Source organism: Trichomycterus rosablanca, chromosome 9 (genome assembly GCF_030014385.1).
Source record: "Trichomycterus rosablanca isolate fTriRos1 chromosome 9, fTriRos1.hap1, whole genome shotgun sequence".
Lineage (NCBI taxonomy): Eukaryota > Metazoa > Chordata > Actinopteri > Siluriformes > Trichomycteridae > Trichomycterus > Trichomycterus rosablanca.
In genome coordinates, this window is record NC_085996.1 from 37,720,289 (window position 1) to 37,739,058 (window position 18,770).

General features: G+C 41.1%; 1 protein-coding gene across 1 annotated transcript; it reads left to right on the plus strand.

Moving 5' to 3' along the window:
* The first annotated feature begins 9,374 nt into the window (after positions 1-9,374).
* On the plus strand, positions 9,375-14,951 carry chac1 (ChaC, cation transport regulator homolog 1 (E. coli)). The gene is made up of 3 exons (XM_063002364.1): positions 9,375-10,012; positions 10,107-10,142; positions 14,171-14,951. Exons 1-3 carry the CDS (start codon positions 9,842-9,844, stop codon positions 14,573-14,575), a joined length of 612 nt encoding a protein of 203 aa, XP_062858434.1. The 5' UTR covers positions 9,375-9,841; the 3' UTR covers positions 14,576-14,951.
* The last annotated feature ends 3,819 nt before the right edge of the window (positions 14,952-18,770 follow it).

Consider the following 18,770-nt stretch of genomic DNA (forward strand, 5'->3'; position numbering starts at 1 on the left):
TTAATCCTTAACCTCGGCGGGTAAACAGGTTTCCATCAGAATGCCCTCGGGGTAAAACAACAGAGAATGTAGTTAATAATGTACAATGCTAGTTGACAAACAGTTTTACAGAGAGTTTTAGACTCCGGCAGCCCTAATTATTACAGCATAACTAAAAGGGAGAGCGAGCAGGTGTTTGTGGCTTGTGGGGTGTTTCCGGTCGGCAGTGGTCAGTATCTATCAAAAGCGGTCCAAGGAAGGAACAGTGGTAAAGGCTCATTGATGCACATGGGGAGAGAAGGCTGGCCCTTGTGGTCCGATCCAACAGACAAGCTGCTGTAGCTCAAATTGCTGAAGAAGTTCATGCTGGTTCTGATAGAACGGTGTCAGAATACACAGTGCCAACACAATATTAGAAAGGTGGTCATAATGTTATGCCTAATCGGTTTAACTGTACTCAGTACAAGTTTGATATGCCAATAGAAATAAATGTAATACAGGACTGGGCTGTAGTATCTTCAACATTCACCTCATCTGGATCCAAATACCCTCAAATTAATTGCTCATCACTGGATATGAACTGAATATGGACCTGATTGTACATTTTCCTAATGGATGTACGTGTATAAAAGTATTTTGTACTTACAAAGTAAAGTACTCCAATAAGTAAACAATGAATAATATACTTAATATACTTTGTTTTTCGATTTAAACTGAATAAATATAAAGTTCCTCGTGTAAGCCAATCAGACAGGAACATTAAACCACAAAACAAAGCCAGGAATCAAAACAGAATACACCCTGCTGATCGACTGAATGCTGAAAGAAAGCCTGCACTGATGGTGAAATGATGATGATGATGATAGTACTGACAGCCTAAAATGTTGGCTTTGAAAAATGGCTTTGAATTTTGAAAGTTAATTGCATTTACTGCATTTAATCTAAACCAAAGACAAAAACACAAAACTTACAGTTAATAACAGTATACAGCTCTTAAATCCCTGCTTGCATATTTATCACTGAATGATTTTAAAAAAACATCAACAAACAAAACATCCATATCACATATGTAAAATTTACTGTCCTCTTAATAACTAGTTTAACCAGTTTTGCATTAGGTGTGTGTGTGTGTGTGTGTGTGTGTGTGTGTCACATTTAGTACACTGTGGAAACATTTCGGTTCACTCGGTTCACTCTTCGTGCAGAACTGGAATCACACAGCAGGTTTTCAAGACTTTATCTAGATCACAGTCAAATTATTTCAGTTTTATCCAAAGCGACTTACAGTACTGTGACAGTGTACTGTCTAAGCAATTGCTGCTTAAGGGCCTTGCTCAAGGGCCCAACAGTGGCAACCCGGCAGTGGTGGGGACCGAACCAGCGACCACCGCCGACCACCAGTCCAGTTCCTAAACCACTAGGCCACAACTGTCTACAACTGGCTACATGCTTGGGAGCTGCCGTCGCTGTTGTAGCCTAGTGGTTAAGGCACCGGACTGGACTAATAATCGAATGGTCGCCGGCTCAAGTCCCACTACTGCCAGACCATCAACACCACTAATTTCATGATGATATTATAAAACTGATACATATAAAATAATACACATTTTAAATATATTTGAACACCCACTAACAGGTGCCGTGATGATCAGTGTTATTCACTTCACCTGTCAGTGCTCATAATGTTGTGCCTCGTCTGTGTATATTATAATGCATAAAATGAAGCGATTTTGCCATCTACAATTCAAAACATTATTAAAGTGACAGAAATCTCTGCACAGAAAAGGACAAAAACATTAAATACAGTAACATTTGATCCGTTAAATGACACTGGCTAAGAAAACAACATTAATAAATAAAACCACATGGGTTGGGGAAAACTTCAGAAAGCATTTATCAGTATCACAGTTTGTCACAGCGTCTAAAAATGCAAGCTCAGATCATACTATGCGTGGAAGGCATACAACAATCACATACAGAAACAGTTTAGCAGGCAGGGTTATAACAGTGTGGTTTCTTAGTATGAGAAAACAGGAGCTGGACTGGAGTCTGTAGTCCAGAACTGTCTGACGATAATGTTACATTACTGTCTTTAGCTTCCAAATGATTACAGAATGTATGATACAGAATGTTGTTACTGTGTGTTTGTACTGAGTTCCCTAATGTACCAGCTTTGGAATTAGTTTGGCAAATTAAAAGCTGACTGTACGTATACAACGTAAAAAAAAAACACACACCCACACACACGCCTATAAATACTACACTGCCGGTCCTCCCGTCATAATTTTTTTTACATTGGCTCGTCTGCCAACAAAGTGAAACAGTTCTAAGTTAATCTGCTCATCCTTCTTTCAAGGAACAAGACCAGCTCCATCTTACTATATAGCACTGCAGCACTACTTAAACTAAAGCTATTGAACTGAACTTATATATTTACTAAGAACAAAAGCTCTGAACTAAATAAGAAAACAAAAAGTAATATTTTAGAAGGCATTTAAGGACAACAGACACCTCTGGATTAGCAGAAACTTTCATCACAGAATACATGGTGAGTAAAGATTTAACTTTTTATTGAATGTATTTTTCTTGAAACAGAGTGCTTATTGATGCCCCTTGTAACGCTGTCATGAATTAAGTGGCATTTTAAGTTCTGCTTTACAACAATCATTAGAATGTTTACATTTGTATGACTAAACACCAACTACAATTCATGGTAAATAATATGGTCAAAACATTGTATTTTAATAGCCTGGCATTGTTAACACACCATTTTTAATTAATTCTTTCATTTATTTTCTAAATAATTTAACTTGGTCAGACTCATGTAGGGTACAGCGGCTTTTAAAAACAGTGGGCTTGGGACAGGAACACATCCTGGACAGGGCCCAGTCCACTGCAGTTTATACTAGTTAATACACTTGTACATTATCGAAGGTAAAAGGAAAACAAAGTACCCATAAAAAATCCCACACAAACACACAGAGAGCGGGGTGACTGGAGGTCAAATTCAAACCTCAGGACAGGCTCAATTAGATGCAGATGCTGCCCACAATGACCAATATGTAGCACTTTATGCAACTCTTTAAGGTTTTTTTATTATGGTTATAACAAAACAGTTGAGCAACATTCTGGTTTTCAGTATTGCACCAATAATACTGTTGACACTGCATATTAAGGCATCACAGAGGAACAGGCATTGTCGTGCAGCACAATACTAGAATCCTGCCATTTTGGCTATTCTTTGATCCAATCGAACAGTAGTTCCACGCTTCCTTCTGCGTCTTTCAGGTTTTGGTTGTCACTTCAAGGCATTTGAGATCATTTTAGCTGAGCAGCCTATAATCTGTTGCACTTCTCTCTATGTTTTTTCTCTCTATTAACTTTTTAATCAAAGTATGTTGTTCATCAGAACAATGTCTGGAACAACCCATTTTACCCAGTATTTCAGAAGGAAATGCGCTATGACCAAGCTGTGCAACATTTGCCCCCCTCCTACTTTAAATAAGGGCCAAAATTGACACCCGTTCTTCTGCAGAATGAATGACTTCACCAGTTAAACTCCTCACTGCTATTATTTTGAACAACCCCCTTTCAATCAATGCTTTGATTACTCAGAATGAGCGGCATGCATGTCCTAATTGTTGGGTTTGATTTGTTTTCATTACTCTACTACACTTTCAAGTGAATTTTTTGCTATGTAGAAATATCACTTCTACTAAAAACAGTGATTTATCAGGTTAATGGTGTTGGACTGCTATTTTTTTTGAACACCACTGTATGTAAATCTGATTTAACCTTAAATATGGTACTGTAGTCAATATAAATCTAAGACTTTTTAATGAACTATGATTAATATCATAGTGACAGACCCCTTAGGTGAAGAAGATAAAACAAATGACATTTGATTCCAGTGATCTGTTTCACCTGTAGCGAATCCACATGGCTGCACAATTAAGGTTTACTGATCTGGGCCAAAGCTGTTATATTATTCTTATTCTTATTATTGTTAGCAGTGGTTTTTTAGAATCTATCCTATCAGAACTATCCTGCAAGGACTTAGGGCTGGACGATATGGCTAAAATTTATATCACGATATAACTCCTAATTTCGGTCGATACGATATAATTCCGATAACGATATGAATAATACAAATGTCAGAAAAACTGCCAAGAACACCAACATTGGAAGGCTGTACCTGCAAAACTGAAAATTGTATTTGCAAAGTCTATAAAATCTCACCCTTTACAACTACATAATATTTTAGAAATAATAATAATAATACAAATAAATTAGCTTTTTTACCTTTTACTTGTATTCAGCATCAAAAACACAACATCATTCTCAAATAAACATAAGCTTTGACAATATATAATATAATATAATAATATATTAACATATGTCTTAACCAGAGGTGGAAAGAGTACTAAAATATTGTACTCAAGTAAAAGTACTATTACTTTAATGAATTTTTACTTAAGTACGAGTAAAGTTACTAGTCTAAAAATCTACTCAAGTAAAAAGTAACTCATTTAAAATGTACTCAGAGTAAACGTTACTTAGTTACTTGTTTAACAGCGGGGGGGGGGGGGGGGGGGGTCTCTTTTGTGTAATGCAAACAGGACAAGTGGATATAAATCTCACAATAGTTGTTTTTAATTCAAATATAATAGAAGAAACATGTTGATATAACATTTAAAACATTTAGGGATGTGTAATGTGTCATTTTAGTCCCATAAAACTTTTTCAAACTGTATAACCACTAGTGATGTGTCGTAGAATTATTCGATTCTATTGAACGGCCCTTTAAACTGAAATAAAGGAACCGATTCGCGCTTCTGGGAGTCGTTATGTATATACAGTGTATCACAAAAGTGAGTACACCCCTCACATTTCTGCAAATATTTCATTATATCTTTTCATGGGACAACACTATAGAAATAAAACTTGGATATAAGTTAGAGTAGTCAGTGTACAACTTGTATAGCAGTGTAGATTTACTGTCTTCTGAAAATAACTCAACACACAGCCATTAATGTCTAAATAGCTGGCAACATAAGTGAGTACACCCCACAGTGAACATGTCCAAATTGTGCCCAAATGTGTCGTTGTCCCTCCCTGGTGTCATGTGTCAAGGTCCCAGGTGTGACTGGGGAGCAGGGCTGTTAAATTTGGTGTTTTGGGTACAATTCTCTCATACTGGCCACTGGATATTCAACATGGCACCTCATGGCAAAGAACTCTCTGAGGATGTGAGAAATAGAATTGTTGCTCTCCACAAAGATGGCCTGGGCTATAAGAAGATTGCTAACACCCTGAAACTGAGCTACAGCATGGTGGCCAAGGTCATACAGCGGTTTTCCAGGACAGGTTCCACTCGGAACAGGCTTCGCCAGGGTCGACCAAAGAAGTTGAGTCCACGTGTTCGGCGTCATATCCAGAGGTTGGCTTTAAAAAATAGACACATGAGTGCTGCCAGCATTGCTGCAGAGGTTGAAGACGTGGGAGGTCAGCCTGTCAGTGCTCAGACCATACGCCGCACACTGCATCAACTCGGTCTGCATGGTCGTCATCCCAGAAGAAAGCCCGCAAACAGTTTGCTGAAGACAAGCAGTCCAAGAACATGGATTACTGGAATGCCCTGTGGTCTGACGAGACCAAGATAAACTTGTTTGGCTCAGATGGTGTCCAGCATGTGTGGCGGCGCCCTGGTGAGAAGTACCAAGACAACTGTATCTTGCCTACAGTCAAGCATGGTGGTGGTAGCATCATGGTCTTGGGCTGCATGAGTGTTGCTGGCACTGGGGAGCTGCAGTTCATTGAGGGAAACATAAATTCCAACATGTACTGTGACATTCTGAAACAGAGCATGATCCCCTCCCTTCGAAAACTGGGCAGTTTTCCAACAGGATAACAACCCCAAACACAACCTCCAAGATGACAACTGCCTTGCTGAGGAAGCTGAAGGTAAAGGTGATGGACTAAACCCAATTGAGCACCTGTGGCGCATCCTCAAGTGGAAGGTGGAGGAGTTCAAGGTGTCTAACATCCACCAGCTCCGTGATGTCATCATGGAGGAGTGGAAGAGGATTCCAGTAGCAACCTGTGCAGCTCTGGTGAATTCCATGCCCAGGAGGGTTAAGGCAGTGCTGGATAATAATGGTGGTCACACAAAATATTGACACTTTGGGCACAATTTGGACATGTTCACTGTGGGGTGTACTCACTTATGTTGCCAGCCATTTAGACATTAATGGCTGTGTGTTGAGTTATTTTCAGAAGACAGTAAATCTACACTGCTATACAAGTTGTACACTGACTACTCTAACTTATATCCAAGTTTTATTTCTATAGTGTTGTCCCATGAAAAGATATAATGAAATATTTGCAGAAATGTGAGGGGTGTACTCACTTTTGTGATACACTGTATATGTGGCTCTTTAAAAAGAACCGAGACAAAAGATCCGACTCCCCATCGCAGAATTCACTGCAGCAGTTTCCCAGCCGCGATTTCTTTAGCGTTTTTATTTTACTCAGTAACGGATCTTATTTAAAATGTAGCGAATTACAATTCCTAATACAAAACATACTTAAGTAAAAGTAAAATTACAGGCTGTGAAATCTATTTTAAAAAGTACAAGTACACAAAAAAACTACTCAGTTACAGTAACGCGAGTAAATGTAACTCGTTACTTTCCACCTCTGGTCTTAACCAACTTTAATCCACAACATGGACTGATTATTATTTGTATGTAAACATTTTCGAACAAAAGTGCTCAACCAGGATAAAGAATATAAAAAAGTGCTTAGAGTTGCTGCAGAATTTGCTATATCAGGTGTTGTGCTTAAAGAATACAGAAAAGAAGAGTCTAGTCTTTCCTCTCTTATCAACTATTTCTGGGACTTCTTTTTTAACTGTGGATGCTCGTTCACTCACAGCTGCTGAACTCATTTATCATATCACCGTTATTGAAACATTTTCTATCGCGATATACGGTATATCGATATCGAATTATTGTCCAGCACTACAAGGACTTAGCTTGTAATATCTAGCAGACTAGCTAGCAGTGCCAGCAGAAGGATTATAAACATTTATGAATTCAATTTTATTCTCAGAAATCCTGTTAGTTTTGCATAAATAAGTTGGCAAGTTAGTTTTTGCAGTGAACAACATCAACATTTACATGATACAGGGTTACAGTGTTCCAGGGTCTCTTCCTTGTTTCCCAAAAATTAGAAGACACAACTTCACTCTTCAATTTTCTTATTTTTTTGATACTTCAGTAATTGAGGACTTTTATCCTCTACACTTAGTGCATCCAACCTGGTACCTTCAACTCCTGATTTTATTTATTTTTCTTTACTACAGTGGTGTTCAAAAAAAATAGCAGTCCAACACCATTAACCTGATAAATCACTGTTTTTAGTAGAAGTGATATTTCTACATAGCAAAAAATTCACTTGAAAGTGTAGTAGAGTAATGAAAACAAATCAAACCCAACAAGTAGGACATGCATGCCGCTCATTCTGAGTAATCAAAGCATTGATTGAAAGGGGGTTGTTCAAAATAATAGCAGTGAGGAGTTTAACTGGTGAAGTCATTCATTCTGCAGAAGAACGGGTGTCAATTTTGGCCCTTATTTAAAGTAGGAGGGGGGCAAATGTTGCACAGCTTGGTCATAGCACATTTCCTTCTGAAATACTGGGTAAAATGGGTTGTTCCAGGCATTGTTCTGATGATCAGCATACTTTGATTAAAAAGTTGATTCTAGAGGGAAAAAACATAGAGAGAAGTGCAGCAAATTATAGCCTGCTCAGCTAAAATGATCTCAAATGCCTTGAGGTGACAACCAAGACCTGAAAGACACGTTTGTTTTAGGCAAAACCCAAAATTGCAGAAAAACTGTGGAATGTAGTCTAATCATCCTGGACTAGAATACTTGTTCAGAGGTTCCAGAAGTAGGTCAACTCCATGCAACACAGATCTCGAAAACAATTGTTATGCCACTAAATATTAGTTCAGTAATTTAAAGTAAAGTGAAACCTCAAACATTTTCAGTTTATAGATACATTTTTTAAGAAGTTTTTAAAGAAAAATGCTGCACTGCTATTTATTTGAACAGCCTAATATTCATTGTTCTTAACTTTCTGTAAAGGATTAACACAAACTGGCTAAATGTTGTTAATGTTTTGATTTAGAATTGAAAGTGTAGTATTTTCAGTGCATTTGCATTTATGGAAATGAAAGTTATTATAATGATTTTGTGCTTTATTCACTTTTTTTAAATCACTGCTATTTTTTTGAACACCACTGTATATGTTACTGAATGCACTATAAATAAGGATGGTTGAATTATTAAACATGATAAATGGCTTGTGGATTTATCCTTGCATCAAGTTATTACAAAAATAAGCATTTGAAATTACTGCATTGTAATGATCAAGTTTATGGAAACTTCGAAAACATGGCACCAGATAAACTGGCTTTTCTCTTAGTGAAGAAATCCAATAGATTGATGACCAATCAAGGTCTATGCTAACTCTTTCCACTTTCTATCGATAAGACAGATCTAATACTCTCAGTCTTGTCGTTTAGTCTTTTCTGTGCGGGATGTAAAACATTACGAATATCGTAAAGACCTGCTCTAACAACCTGTGAGTGTTGGTGTAATGATATAAAATGCATCTGATTTAAAGATTCTGGTCAATATCAGCTTCAAAATAATACACTAAACAAACAAACTATCCCTGAAATAAAATAAAAACCATGAACGATTATCAATGAACAGATACTTGTACCCATTAAATGTTAGTATGCACTGTGCAAATCAACAAAAATGAGTATTTGAAAACACTAGTTTGCAATTATTAAGTTATTGGGTGAATTATGTTTTTGTTTATTGATTCTGGTGCTGGACCAGATCTGGAAGTTAGATCTGTACCACTTATTGGCCTTATACTGGACAAGATTCAGAACCTTGGTCCAAAATTCCAGTCCAAATATCCCAACCAGGCTGCCTTGATATGTCCCATAAACTGGTGCAAAGTGTTGTTGACGTTTTACAAACGTACAATTTTCAATATCAGCACATGTCTCAGAAATTCTATGTTGATGTTCCACAAGCATCGAGTCTCTTGAAAAAAATGACGCAACATTTCAACACAGAACTGAACGTACCGACCTGGCCTGAAACAATCGGCTCTGGTTGCATCAGCCATCAGGTTGCATCAAAACATGCAGGAGTTGTAAACGACAGCTCGAGTGACCAATAGAAATCGTGGAAACGCGTCCCTGCTGACAATACGTTTACGGGCTTCTGAGTGATGATTGGATGACAGACGCGTGTACTAAACGTTGATTGGTTGAGACGTGCCCACACAGCATATATAAAGGCAAACGGTTCATCCGTTACATCAGCCGGTGAAGACCGAGTTCGCTGGATGAGCTGTCCGATTTTATATCGGTTTTTATTTTTAAAAGGCATTTTTAACCAGTTTTAACTAAGCTATATTGAATTACCAGTTTGTTTTATTGATTTAAATACATTTAAAGCGGCTGGCTGGCCAGCCGAGTGGCTTTACGTGTTTATTTTTATCTACATTAAGCCGAAAAGGCGATTATGGCTTTTTAATGCAATGATGTGGTAGCAAAAAGGCGGCGGCATGCACCAGACAACGCAAACCAACCCTCGCTTTACCATCCCCGCGACTGCCGAGCAGTCGGGCTCCGGTACCGGCCCCGGTACAGCGTCGAGCCAGCACCCCATACCTCCGTTACTAGACAGGAGGAAGCTAACGCTAGCGAGTTAGCTTAGCTTAGCATCTACTGTATTTCCAGGGTTTCGATACATCCTACACCACCGACATGAAGCCACAAGACATCGTCGCGGGGAAGAGCAGCCTGTGGATCTTCGGCTACGGCTCGCTGGTGTGGAAGCCAGACTTCAAGTACAAGCGCAGCCGAGTGGGTTTCATCCGCGGCTACAAGAGACGCTTCTGGCACGGGGACAACTTCCACCGGGGCAACGATGAAATGGTGAGACGAGGTTCTATTATTTGGGCTTTTTTGATAAATATTCATTGGTTGACCTTGATGCTAAATCTGTGCGTCTCTCTTTGCGCCATGACAGCCTGGCAGAGTGGTGACGCTCATCGAGGAGGATGACGTAAGTGGCACTTCCATGACGTAAAGTCCCAGGCATACTTGTATACTGATTGCATCTACTGATTGCATCAGTGCACACTGTATACTACATACTATATTAGTGTGTATATACTTGTACGCTACATACTGCATTCTTGTGCATACTGCACCAGTGCACACTGTATACTACCTACTGCACCAGTGCACACTGTATACTACCTACTGCACCAGTACACACTGTATACTACCTACTGCACCAGTGCACACTGTATACTACCTACTGCACCAGTACACACTGTATACTACCTACTGCACCAGTGCACACTGTATACTACCTACTGCACCAGTACACACTGTATACTACCTACTGCACCAGTACACACTGTATACTACCTACTGCACCAGTGCACACTGTATACTACCTACTGCACCAGTGCACACTGTATACTACCTACTGCACCAGTACACACTGTATACTACCTACTGCACCAGTGCACACTGTATACTACCTACTGCACCAGTGCACACTGTATACTACCTACTGCACCAGTACACACTGTATACTACCTACTGCACCAGTACACACTGTATACTACCTACTGCACCAGTACACACTGTATACTACCTACTGCACCAGTGCACACTGTATACTACCTACTGCACCAGTGCACACTGTATACTACCTACTGCACCAGTACACACTGTATACTACCTACTGCACCAGTACACACTGTATACTACCTACTGCACCAGTACACACTGTATACTACCTACTGCACCAGTGCACACTGTATACTACCTACTGCACCAGTACACACTGTATACTACCTACTGCACCAGTGCACACTGTATACTACCTACTGCACCAGTGCACACTGTATACTACCTACTGCACCAGTGCACACTGTATACTACCTACTGCACCAGTACACACTGTATACTACCTACTGCACCAGTGCACACTGTATACTACCTACTGCACCAGTGCACACTGTATACTACCTACTGCACCAGTGCACACTGTATACTACCTACTGCACCAGTACACACTGTATACTACCTACTGCACCAGTGCACACTGTATACTACCTACTGCACCAGTGCACACTGTATACTACCTACTGCACCAGTGCACACTGTATACTACCTACTGCACCAGTACACACTGTATACTACCTACTGCACCAGTACACACTGTATACTACCTACTGCACCAGTGCACACTGTATACTACCTACTGCACCAGTGCACACTATACTACCTACTGCACCAGTGCACACTGTATACTACCTACTGCACCAGTGCACACTGTATACTACCTACTGCACCAGTGCACACTGTATACTACATACTGCACCAGTGCACACTGTATACTACATACTGCACCGGTACACACTGTATACTACCTACTGCACCGGTACACACTGTATACTACCTACTGCACCGGTACACACTGTATACTACCTACTGCACCGGTGCACACTGTATACTACATACTGCACCGGTACACACTGTATACTACCTACTGCACCGGTACACACTGTATACTACCTACTGCACCGGTACACACTGTATACTACCTACTGCACCGGTACACACTGTATACTACCTACTGCACCGGTGCACACTGTATACTACGTACTGCACCGGTACACACTGTATACTACGTACTGCACCGGTACACACTGTATACTACGTACTGCACCGGTGCACACTGTATACTACCTACTGCACCGGTACACACTGTATACTACCTACTGCACCGGTACACACTGTATACTACCTACTGCACCGGTACACACTGTATACTACCTACTGCACCGGTGCACACTGTATACTACCTACTGCACCGGTGCACACTGTATACTACCTACTGCACCGGTGCACACTGTATACTACCTACTGCACCAGTGCACACTGTATACTACCTACTGCACCGGTACACACTGTATACCGCACCAGTACACACTGTATACTACCTACTGCACCGGTACACACTGTATACTACCTACTGCACCAGTACACACTGTATACTACATACTGCACCAGTGCACACTGTATACTACCTACTGCACCAGTACACACTGTATACCGCACCAGTACACACTGTATACTACCTACTGCACCAGTACACACTGTATACCGCACCAGTACACACTGTATACTACCTACTGCACCAGTACACACTGTATACTACATACTGCACCAGTGCACACTGTATACTACCTACTGCACCAGTACACACTGTATACCGCACCAGTACACACTGTATACTACATACTGCACCGGTACACACTGTATACTACCTACTGCACCAGTACACACTGTATACTACATACTGCACCAGTACACACTGTATACTACATACTGCACCAGTGCACACTGTATACTACCTACTGCACCAGTACACACTGTATACCGCACCAGTACACACTGTATACTACCTACTGCACCGGTACACACTGTATACTACCTACTGCACCAGTACACACTGTATACTACATACTGCACCGGTACACACTGTATACTACCTACTGCACCGGTACACACTGTATACTACCTACTGCACCAGTACACACTGTATACTACATACTGCACCAGTACACACTGTATACTACCTACTGCACCAGTGCACACTGTATACTACACCAGTACACACTGTATACTACCTACTGCACCGGTACACACTGTATACTACCTACTGCACCGGTACACACTGTATACTACCTACTGCACCGGTACACACTGTATACTACCTACTGCACCGGTGCACACTGTATACTACCTACTGCACTGGTACACACTGTATACTACCTACTGCACCGGTACACACTGTATACTACCTACTGCACCGGTGCACACTGTATACTACATACTGCACCGGTACACACTGTATACTACCTACTGCACCGGTACACACTGTATACTACCTACCGCACCGGTACACACTGTATACTACCTACCGCACCGGTACACACTGTATACTACCTACTGCACCGGTACACACTGTATACTACCTACTGCACCGCTACACACTGTATACTACATACTGCACCGGTACACACTGTATACTACCTACTGCACCGGTACACACTGTATACTACCTACTGCACCGGTACACACTGTATACTACCTACTGCACCGGTACACACTGTATACTACCTACTGCACCGGTGCACACTGTATACTACCTACTGCACTGGTACACACTGTATACTACCTACTGCACCGGTACACACTGTATACTACCTACTGCACCGGTGCACACTGTATACTACATACTGCACCGGTACACACTGTATACTACCTACTGCACCGGTACACACTGTATACTACCTACTGCACCGGTACACACTGTATACTACCTACTGCATTAGTGCACACTGTATACTACCTACTGCACCGGTACACACTGTATACTACCTACTGTACCGGTACACACTGTATACTACATACTGCACCGGTACACACTGTATACTACATACTGCACCGGTACACACTGTATACTACATACTGCACCGGTACACACTGTATACTACCTACTGCACCGGTACACACTGTATACTACCTACTGCACCGGTACACACTGTATACTACCTACTGCACCGGTACACACTGTATACTACCTACTGCACCGGTGCACACTGTATATTACCTACTGCACCGGTGCACACTGTATACTACCTACTGCACCGGTGCACACTGTATACTACCTACTGCACCGGTGCACACTGTATACTACCTACTGCACCGGTACACACTGTATACTACATACTGCATTAGTGTGTGTATACTACATACTGCACCGGTACACACTGTATACTGTATCAGTGTATATATGTATACTTGTATACTGCACATGCATTCTGCAGCTTTATGTGTACTTGCATATTACATACTGCACCATTGTGTACTGTAATACTAGTACATTTGTATATAATAAAGTACTATACTGTGTATTTGAGTATTTTGCTCAGCTCATCATTGAAATGTCCTAAGATTAGAATTTATAATTTAAAAGGGATTTCTTCTCTCTCTCCCTCTCTACAGGCAAGCACGTGGGGCATCGCCTTTGAGGTGACCGGCTCCCAGATTGAGGATGCCCTCCGCTACCTGAACGTGAGGGAGGCGGTACGTGGTGGCTACGGCACCGAAATGGTTGATTTTATCTCGCGAGATGAGCGCCAATCACCAGTCCAGGCTCTGGTTTACATCGCCACATCAGACAACCCCACCTACCTGGGCCCTGCAAGTACAGAAGACATCGCCACCCAAATCGCAACGTGCAGAGGAAAGACGGGGCACAACATCGAGTACCTGCTGCGCCTGGCCGATTTCATGAGGGGGAGCTGCCCGGGCATCGACGATCCACACCTGTTCTCTATCGAGGCCGCCTGCCTTGCCATCATCCAGCCTTTACTGTTAGCTGCCCAGCAGCAGCCTTTACAAATGTAAACGGTCAATTCCTCAACTAAACTCTACAAATGTAAATGATTAAATACGCACATATATTCCTCACACTTGATATAAGATATGATTAGGGTATTAAATGCTTTTGGTTTTACTGTACTGTTGTAGCTTTAGCTAGCATGTCTTAGCTGTACGAGCTCTTACCGTGTTGGCGATATAGCCTAAATGGATTTACTGTATCACAAACATTGCATAGTTCAACATGTTCATTTCATTTGCACTCCATTACTGACATGGTCAGTTCTTTTACCTCTGATTCAGATTCTGTATTTGAATGACCTGTATTCATAACCTTTGTTGTAAAAGGGATTTCCTGTTTGTTTTCAATGCCTGACATCCTCAAATAAAATGTTTGCAATTATTTGACTGCAGTTTTTCATTTTGTAAAAATCCCGGTCTGGCTGATGTGTACAGGGATACTGGTTTCAATTCTCAGTAGTAGAATGCGTTTGGTAACACTAGAATGTTTAAATGATGTACTAGCTTAAAAACAATATAAGCATGGGTAATGATGCTTAGTTTAGTAGTGTGGTCATTTTTAATAATACGACTAAATAAATGGCCAATCAAGGCAAGTTTATTTGTATAGCACCTTTCATACACAGTGGCAATTCAAAGTGCTTTACATAAGGAAACATTTAGTTACAATTAATAGAGCATGAAATTCAAACGAGATAAAAAAATTAAGAACGTGAAAAATTAAAAGAAAATATTGTAAAATATACCCTACAATTTGGGAAATACGAAATTAAAACAGAGATAAGCAATTGAAACATTTTCGTAAATATGGTAAAATGAGGGTAATAGCAAGAGCTCAATCATAGGCACAAGAAAAAAAGAAAAGTTTTTAACCTGGATTTAAACATTTCTTCATTTGCGGAACATCTAATATCTCCTGGCAGTCTGTTCCAGTTATATGCAGCCCAACAGCTAAATGCTGCTTCACCATGTTTAGTTTGGACTCTGGGCTCAACTAGCTGACCTGAGTCCATGGATCGAAGATATTAGGAGCCATATAGGTGATTATGGCAAATGACAAACAAACCTTTCTATTTATGTTGGTGAAAAGTAGTTTTCACCCAGCACTTCTTCAATAGATATATTACTTTTCTTAGTCTTTTTCATATAGTGGAATAATTTTCTTCGGGATTAATAAAGTATCTATCTATAATGAACGCTGACTCTGTCTGAGGCGAGCAAGGTCTACAGTTCCTTAGATGTTCATCTGGGTTCTTGTGTGACTTGCTGGTTGAGTCATTGTTCCCACTTGGAGGAATTTTTACAGGCCGGCTGCTTTTGTACTTGTGTGTCGTAAAAGTGTAAAGGTGTTGGGATTTTTGAACTCTCAGTGTCAGTGCTGGGAGGAGAATAATGCCATGACCAAAAATATAAAACCAAGAGCATTCTGTGATCAGAAAGCATCAACTGACACATTGTGCATAAAAAAAGACAACAGCTCTAGTCTCTAACTGTGCATCTACAGCGAGGGATAACTGAGCAAGTGTTCCTAATAGATACCAGTAGATCAGTGTTTAAAAATCCCAACAACAACACTGCTACACCTAATACACTCATACCAGAAGAGCACACAGTGTGCTGGGCCACGATATATGGACTGATCAACTCTCAGTCAAGCACACGCATTGTGTGTCTACGGTTGTAGCGCTCACAGCATCGTCTGGCATCGTCTTGGTAAAATAATCATGGACTTCCCGGGAAATGACGTCGCCTTGATGACAGCATGTGTCTCCAAAATCTCAATATATGCCTCTGCATCAATGGTACCTTCACACATATGCAAGTTACCACACACCATGGGAACTGATGCACTCCCATGATGACGACATATGTTGGCTTTTGCACCTTTCACTGATTACAGCATGGATGGTCATTATTCCAAAAAGCTAAACCATTGGACTCATCTGACCACAGTACACAGTAGTTTCCACTGCCTTTCAGACCATCTAAGATGAGCTCAGGCCTGGAAAGTTCAGAGTTTCAGGATGCATTTCTTGATGCAGCGGTAGACTGTGTTCAGTGACAATGGTTTCCTGAAGTACTTCCGAGCCCACGCAGCTATATTTATCCCAGTAGCATGACGGTTTCTCATGCGAAGCCGTCAGAGAGTTCAAAGGTCACGCACATTCAACAGTGGTTTCCGTCGCTGCCCTTCACACAGTGGATTCAGGAAGTATTGAAACCCACTCCAAACTGTCAGGTGCGTCCTGTTTGCTTTACTGAGCTGTGTGTGTTGCTCTTTGAATTGATTGGACATATTTGGAATTCCACACACTTTCGTCTATAAGGGCCCGATCACTGATTCCACACCCCTCAGTCTGTAAGGGCCCCATCACTGATTCCACACCCCTCAGTCTGTAAGGGCCCCATCACTGACAAGCCCTGAAATCCAGTGATCTGTCAGCGAATCATTGTGATCAAATTGTGACCAGTCATTGTTACATCCCGGGAGTTTGGAATGTGGTTTATTTCCTACTTCAATTTAGGTAACGTCCTGGATGTCACATGTCCGATGACTGTGATTGGTTGACCAACAATGATGTCATAGTTGCAGAAGCTACAAAAAGCTGCTGCCAAAAGCTAAGAGCGTCTGACTGTCCCGTCATATCCACTGCACTCATCACTCATTTTTTGATTCTTGTTTTAGTGGGTTTGTGATTCACTGATATATTACTTGATTAATTACTTTTTTTCACATTACTGTTTACCAACTTCAATAGTAATATATAGCGGGCCATCTAGCGGGCATAATTGGTAGTGTCTGCAGCAGACACGGTTCTGCTAGGGCGGGATGACCGGACTATGTGGGCGGGGTGACCGGACTATGTGGGCGGGGTCTTCAAATGCTGTGTAAAGACCCTGATTGGCAGATAGAGAGGCGCCTGTGCAGAGTGCATAGGTGAGAAAGGGTTCCGCTAAGGGCTGTGAGCAGGTCGGAGGAGGCGTGAGCAGCAATATACCCACCTCGACTGCAATCAGGGATCCACCAGCAGCAGAAGACAAACTGACTACGTTAAATTGGGAGAAAATGCATAAATAAAATAGAGTTAAAGTAACTGTAAGAAACACTGTTGTTGTTTTTTTTTATTTGCATTTTCCATACTGTCCCAACTTCTTTTGATTTGGGGTTCTATATTTGATTTTATAAACCTGTTATCAGTTGTATGTCCACATGCTTTTAAGCGTCCTGTTTATTTAGTATGTTACAGTGTTCTATTTTCAGCCCAGTCCTTGTGTAAGTATGTTTAACATGATACTGTTTACACCCGGGTCTGTTTGTACTTTCTACCTGTGAACTGGAATCAGGCGGAGCAGACGAGGTTCAGTCCCACACCAAGGACATTGGTCACACTCCACCACCTCGCTCGCTTCATTCCCATAAAGCTGAGTGTAACAGTTGGCAGGGGTTGTTGTTTTGGACAGGGCTTTCACGGTTGCGCAAGCTCGGGCGGGGAACACGCTGCTCCTGGAAGTCCTGTGTTTACACCCGGCCATGTTATCGACCTACGGCAGAAACCATCAGCATCCATCAATGTGTTCTCTTAGCAATGAGCCTGTACGCATTAAAGTCTGCAAAAGAGTACAAATATTAACAAATGCTGATGATTGAGTCGATGGGGATTACCTGAAAAAAAAAAAAAAAGTATGTGAGATCTCTTTTAATGATTTCATCAGCACAGCAGCACCTCTGACCTAAATCTAGAGTTGGGTAACATGGTGTAATATATCACAGTACTTGTATACGCAATAGCCTGTATTTACCAAAGCTGTGTAAAAACAACACAGATCTGAGTCTCCAGACCCAAACAAACAATCAGATCTCGCTGGTGTTGCGTCACCTTGGTGTTACTAACAGTCTAGACTTCACATGGTGAATCACACAGTCGAATCGGTCTAATACAAACATTCAGACGCTTCTGATAGTTGTTGATTCAGATAAAAATACTCTATATTGCCTCACCCAGCTGACTATGGGGTTGTTGGGTTGGACATTTCATAAAAAATCTGCATTAAATAAAGAAGGCTTTATTTGTCATATATACTGTACGTACACACATGTACAGGACCTTCTTGCTGTGAGGCGACAGTGCTACCCACCAGCCACCCTAAAATATTCTATTATTCAAAGTTTAATAGTTTAATATTGAAAAATACCCAATGC